This window comes from Arachis hypogaea, chromosome 12 (genome assembly GCF_003086295.3).
Source record: "Arachis hypogaea cultivar Tifrunner chromosome 12, arahy.Tifrunner.gnm2.J5K5, whole genome shotgun sequence".
Lineage (NCBI taxonomy): Eukaryota > Viridiplantae > Streptophyta > Magnoliopsida > Fabales > Fabaceae > Arachis > Arachis hypogaea.
The window spans coordinates 90,066,056-90,072,700 of record NC_092047.1 but is presented as its reverse complement, the minus strand read 5'-3'; the positions used below and the strand labels follow the sequence as shown (position 1 = coordinate 90,072,700).

The window sequence follows — 6,645 nt, the reverse complement described above, 5'->3', positions numbered from 1 at the left end:
TTGTGAGCCTGAGGGATAGACCGATTGTGCTTCGTTGCATACTCTGTGTGTCTTTTCTTTGATGCTATTAGGTTATCTACTGATATTGCATAGCATGATTGTTTGTGAGTGCCTATTTGGGATAATTGAAGCACTAGGCTTTTGATATTGAGATTGATCACCTTGATATCTATTCTTTGGTGTAGATAGGAACCCTAATGGCCACTCACAGACGAGGTCGAGCAAGTTCACGAGAAAGTAGGAAAGAGCAACCGACGGATAACCATGCTGAATTCATGGCGGCCATGGCTAGCTTAGCGAACACCATGGAAGCTAATGCTGCTGCAGCTCTGCAAGCTATGCAGAGGTTAGGCCAACCGGCTGGAAATGGCAACGGAAATGGTGAAGGGAATGTGAATGATAATGCTGAGGGAAATGGAGATAATGCGGGAGGTGCCCTAATGACCTTGGCGACCTTTCTCGAGGTTCATCCTCCAATTTTCCAAGGATCAACTAATCCTACTAAAGCGAACAAATGGTTTCAGGCCATAGAGCGTGCTTTACAGGCGCATCACTTTCTGAATAATCAATATGTTGAATTTGTTGCTTATCAGCTAGTAGGAGAGGCCCAACACTAGTGGCAAGCAGAGTGCCATTTGCTACAGCTCCAGAACACTGATGTCCCAGGGGATGTATCCAGACGGCCTTCTACAAGAAGTACTTTCCTAAGTCTGCAAGTAAAGCAAAGGAGATGGAACTGATGCAGCTGAAGCAAAGTTCCTTGTCAGTGGCAGACTACACAAGCAAGTTTGAAGAGCTTTGTAGGTTTTCTAGGGTATGTCAGGGTGCCCCGGAGACTTACGAAAGTTGGAAGTGTATCAAGTACCAAAGAGGCTTGAAGGACAACATTATGGCTGCTATGGCTCCAATGGAGATTCGTACTTTTCCCGACTTGGTGAACAAGGCGAGAGTGGTGGAAGAGTATGCGAAACGGTAGCTTCGTCCATGAAAACTCACGGAGGGAATTCTAGTCAGGGACGTGGCAAGTATTTTCATCCGAGGGGTCAGAGTTTCAAGAGAGGAGGATATGCGCCTCAAGGTCAAGGAGGCTTCAGAAAGAACACTCAAGATCAGTTTCAGCGTGGCAAAGGGAGAGGAAATCAGAGTAAGATTTCTCCGGATTTGACTTGTGTGTGTTGTAGGCGTTTTCATCCATATGACTCATGCAAGGTTGTTTTAGGTGGTTGCTTCAACTGTGGGTTGCCTAGCCACATTGCGAGGGATTGCACTCGTGGGAGGAATCCGAACACAGGCCAGAGTCAGCATCAGGGTCGAGTCTTTGCTGTGAACGCTAAGGATGCTTCTAAGGCGGATCCTTTGATGAGAGGTATATGTTTAGTTGGTGATAAGATCTTAATTGCATTATATGATACTGGAGCATTGCATTCGTTTATTTCGTTTGCTAAAGTTGAGGAACTAGGCTTGAAAGTGTCAGAGTTAGCATTTGATCTGCATGTACATACTCCACATCAAACGGTTATAACTAGGTCAGGGTGTAGGCAAGTAGGTTTCAAGCTTGAGGGTAGAGATTTTGTGCATGATTTGATCTATTTACTAATGGTTGTGTTGGAGATGATATTGGGATTTGATTGGTTAATTCAGTTTTATTGGATTGCTTTGAACGGTCAATTCAGTTTATGCTAGAAGGGGAAAATGGAGCAGTGGTAGCTGAGGGTTATTACCTGAACTCTGTAATGGTGCACTGTAGTAGGGAAGAGTGTCAGGGTTATATCTTGTTGACTGCTAATGCCTTGGGTGATGCCCAGGATTTGGAGCAGATTCTGGTAGTTAGAGACTTCCCGTAAGATATTCCTGAATTTTTACCTCAGAGGGAGATTGAATTTGCGATTAAATTGGTGTCGGGAGCTGGACCTGTATTGATTGCGCCGTATAGAATGGCTCTGATAGAGCTGGCATAGTTAAAGACTCAGTTGGAAGAGCTTCTGAACAAGAGGTTCATTCGATCGAGTGTATCTCCGTGGGGAGCGCCAGTTTTATTGGTGAAGAAGAAGGATGGGGGAATGCGATTGTGTGTGGATTACCGGCAGTTAAACAAAGTGACTGTGAAGAACAAGTACCCGCTGCCAAGGATAGATGACTTGATGGATCAACTGCAAGGAGCCGGAGTGTTTTCGAAGATCGATTTGAGATCCGGTTACCATCAGATAAGGGTGAAAGAGGATGATATCCCTAAAATTGCGTTTAGGACACGCTATGGACACTACGAGTTTGCGGTGATGTCCTTTGGGTTAACGAATGCACCTGCTGTTTTCATGGACTACATGAACAAGGTCTTTCGTCCCTTTCTGGACAAATTCATGGTGGTTTTCATAGACGACATCTTAGTTTATTCCAAGACGGCAAAGGAGCATAAGGAACACTTGAGGATTGTGTTGCAAATCTTAAAGGAGCAGAAGTTGTATGCTAAGTTGTCGAAGTGTGATTTCTGAAAGGAGGAAGTAAAGTTCTTAGGTCACGTGGTGAGCAAAAGGGAATAGCGGTGGATCCTTCTAAGGTAGAAGCGGTGATGGAATGGGAAAGACCAACGACGGTGACGGGAGTACGAAGTTTCTTAGACTTAGCTAGATATTACCGGAGATTCATTGAAGGATTTTCCCAGATTGCACTATCGATGACTAAGTTGACAAGGAAGGAAGTACCATTTGTGTGGACGTCGGAGTGTGAAAAGAGTTTTCAAACTTTGAAGCAAAAGCTAACTTCAGCACCTGTTTTGATTTTACAGGAACCGCATGAACCGTTCGAAGTATATTGTGATACTTCTTTCAAGGGTTTGGGTTGCATGTTGATGCAACATCAGAATGTGGTGGCTTACGCATCGCGTCAACTGAGACCTCATGAGGTAAATTACCCAACTCATAATTTGGAATTAGCGTCGATTGTGTTTGCACTAAAGATTTGGAGGCACCACTTGTACGGAGTAAGGTTTAGCGTCTTTTCTTATCATAAGAGTCTCAAGTACATCTTTGATCAAAAAGAGCTTAATATACGTCAGAGGAGGTGGATGGAATTGTTAAAGGATTATGATTTTGAACTGAGTTATCGCCCTGGAAAGGCGAATGTGGTAGCAGACGCTTTGAGTCGGAAGTCCTTGATAATAGCTTAGATGAGGATTAAGGAAGAAGAGCTAGTGGATAAGTTTGTGGATCTTAAGCTAGACATTGGTGAAGTTGCCGGAAGAGCTTGCTTGAATCAGTTGTAGATCTCGAGTACCTTTAAAACAGAGATTCAGAAGGCTCAGCAAGATGAGCAAAAGCTTCAACAATTGTTTCAACCAGTTGGTGATAAGAGGCGTGAAGAATTCACTAAGGATGGTGAAGGATTATAGAGACACAAGGGGAGGATTTGTATACCGGATGTTAGGAGTTTGAGACAAGACTTATTATCAGAAGCTCATAACAGTGGGTTTTCCATTCATTCCAGCAGTACGAAGATGTACTATGACTTAAAGAAGATGTTCTGGTGGCCTGGGATGAAAGGTGATGTAGCTACAGTAGTATCCAAGTACCTGACGTGTCAGAAAGTGAAGATAGAGTATCAGAAACCGTCAGGAATGCTACAGCTTCTTGAGATTCCTCAGTGGAAGTGGAAAGGAATTGCAATGGATTTTGTGACCGGTTTACCGAGAACTAGGTCAGGATTTGATATGATTTGGGTGATCGTGGATCGCTTAACCAAATCCGCTTATTTTCTGCCTATCCGAATAAGTTGTTCAATAGAGGAGTTGGCGTGGTTGTATATCAAGGAGATAGTAAGGTTGCATGGTGTGCCATCGAGCATAGTGTCAGACCGTGATCCCCGATTCACATCAAGGTTTTAAGGAGCTTTTCAAAGAGCTTTCGGTACGAAGCTATGTCTCAGTACCACATATTATCTGCAAACTGACGGACAATCGGAAAGAACTATTCGGACGTTGGAAGATATGCTGAGGGTGTGTGTATTGGATCAACCCGGAAGTTGGGACCGTTACATGCCATTGATGGAGTTTGCGTACAACAATAGCTTTCATGCAAGCATTGGGATGGCTCCGTATGAGGCCTTGTATGGACGGAAGTACCAATCTCTACTTTGTTGGTACGAATCGGGTGAAGTGAGTGTTTTGGGTCCTGATTTGATAGCCGAGACTACTGAGAAGATTAAAAAGATTCGGGAGAGAATTCTAACAACACAGAGTCGACAGAAGAGTTACACGGACTAGAGAAGGAAACCGTTAGACTTTGAAGTGGGAGAACATGTATTTCTAAGGGTTACACCGACATCTGGTATTGGAAGAGCGATTAAGACCAAGAAATTGAATCTGAGGTATATAGGACCGTTTGAGATTCTGAGGCGATTCGGGCCGGTGGCGTATCAAGGAGCTTTGCCACCTCACTTGTCTAACTTGCATGACGTATTACACGTGTCACAGCTCCACAAGTACACGTCGGATGTGGCTCATGTGTTGGAGCCTGAGTCGGTTGAGTTGAGGGAGAACTTGACTTTCCATGTAACGCTAGTGAGAATTGATGACACTAGTGTAAAGAAATTGCGGGGAAAGGAAGTTTCACTGGTTAAAGTTTCTTGGGAGCGAGCAGGAGTTGAAGAGCATACTTGGGAATTAGAGTCCGAGATGCGGAAGGATTATCCCGAGCTATTCTCAGGTAATCGTTAAATTTTGAGGGCAAAATTTCTTATTTGGTGGGGACAATGTAAGAACCGCAACTAATCAACCGGTTAGTTAAGTGATTATATTGCCCAAAATAGGATCCGAAAAGTTAGAGTGAGAATTTGAGGATTTAAATATGATTTTTGGACTCAGTAGGTTTTTCTGAGTCAGAAAATGTATTTTCTGTGAAAAATTGCGAACCGGCAGCTGAACCGGTCGAACCGGTTTGAGTCTGCCAGTGCTGCGCGAGAAAAAGTGAAAACAGTAAAAAACCTTAGAAAAATAATATAAGTCGAAAACTAGGCGTTAATTTTAAAGGTTTGACCTGAAGTTGGGCCAAACGGGCTAAAAACGCTAACGGGTTGGACCGGGCCCAAGCCCAACATATATAAGGGTTCATAAATGAACCCACCAGCCATTAAACACAAGAAAACACAGCTGAAAAGTGGAAGAATGGATACCTGGCTAGGCGTTAAACGCCCAAAAAGGTAGCATTTTGGGCGTTAAATGCCAGAATGGATACCATTCTGGGCGTTTAACGCCAGAATGGATACCATTCTAGGCGTTTAACGCCAGGATGGCACAGGAGGAAAGATTTTGTTTTTAATTCAAATTTTTTCAAATTTTCATAATTTTTCAAAATCAAATCTTTTTCAAATCATATCTTTTCAATCATATCTTTTCAAAATCAATTCCTTTCCATTTTTTATTATTTTTTACTATTTTCGAAAATTCTTGCTACAATTAATGATTTCTTTCCACCTCAAAAATTGAGTAAGCTTAGAGTGGAAGTCCAGACCTTCAAACAGAAGGAAGATGAATCCCTCTATGAAGCTTGGAAAAGATACAAACAATTGATCAGAAGGTGTCCTTCTGACATGCTTTCAGAATGGAGCATCATAGGTATCTTCTATGATGGTCTGTTTGAACTGTCCAAGATGTCATTGGACAGCTCTGCTGGAGGATCTCTTCATCTGAAGAAGACGCATGCAGAAGTTCAGGAACTCATTGAGATGGTTGCAAATAACCAATTCATGTACACTTCTGAAAGGAATCCTTTGAATAATGAGACAAATCAGAAGAAAGGAGTTCTTGAGATTGATACTCTGAATGTTATATTGGCTCAGAACAAAATATTGACTCAGCAAGTCAATATGAGTTCTCAGAGTCTTTCTGGAATGCAAGCAGCAACAGGCAGTACCAAAGAAGCTTCATCTGAAGAAGAAGCTTATGATCCTGAGAATCCAGCAATGGAAGAGGTGAATTACATGGGAGAACCCTATGGAAACACCTATAATCCTTCATGGAGAAATCATCTAAATCTCTCATGGAAGGACCAACAGAGGCCTCAACAAGGCTTCAACAATAGTAATAGTGGAAGAAATAGGTTTAGCAATAGCAAGCCTTTTCCATCATATTCTCAGCAACAGACAGAGAATTCTAAGCAGAGCCACTCTGACTTAGCAACTGTAGTCTCTGATTTAATTAAGACCACTCAAAGTTTCATGACTGAAACAAGGTCCTCCATTAGAAATTTGGAGGCACAAGTGGGTCAGGTGAGTAAGAAAGTTACTGAACTTCCTCCTAGTACACTCCCAAGCAATACAGAAGAGAATCCAAAAAGAGAGTGCAAGGCCATCAACATAACCCACACGGCCGAACCTGGAGAGGAGGAAGAAGCAGTGATCTCCACTGAGAAAGACCTCAATGGACGTCCACTGGCCTCCAAGGAGTTTCCTAAGGAGGAACCATGGGAATCTGAGGCTCACATTGAGACCATAGAGATTCCATTGAATTTACTTCTGCCATTCATGAGCTCTGATGAGTATTTTTCCTCTGAAGAGGATGAAGATGTTACTAAAGAGCAAGTTGCTAAGTACCTTGGAGCAATCATGAAGCTAAATGCCATGTTATTTGGTAATGAGACTTGGGAGGAAGAACCC

At 42.8% G+C, this 6,645-nt stretch overlaps 1 protein-coding gene across 1 annotated transcript; it reads left to right on the top strand.

Annotated features, from left to right (window-relative positions):
- Positions 1-2,566: 2,566 nt before the first annotated feature.
- On the top strand, positions 2,567-4,708 carry LOC140176787 (uncharacterized). Its single transcript, XM_072208332.1, has 3 exons — positions 2,567-2,899; positions 3,282-3,415; positions 4,303-4,708. Exons 1-3 carry the CDS (start codon positions 2,567-2,569, stop codon positions 4,706-4,708), a joined length of 873 nt encoding a protein of 290 aa, XP_072064433.1.
- The last annotated feature ends 1,937 nt before the right edge of the window (positions 4,709-6,645 follow it).

Bases quoted from the DNA above. Each gene is read 5' to 3' on its own strand.
- LOC140176787 (XM_072208332.1), top strand. From the start codon at position 2,567: ATGGAATGGGAAAGACCAACGACGGTGACGGGAGTACGAAGTTTCTTA. The intron at 2,900-3,281 runs GTAAATTACCCA...CCTTTAAAACAG, and splicing joins GTCAACTGAGACCTCATGAG to AGATTCAGAAGGCTCAGCAA. The intron at 3,416-4,302 runs GTTAGGAGTTTG...TGTATTTCTAAG, and splicing joins GGAGGATTTGTATACCGGAT to GGTTACACCGACATCTGGTA.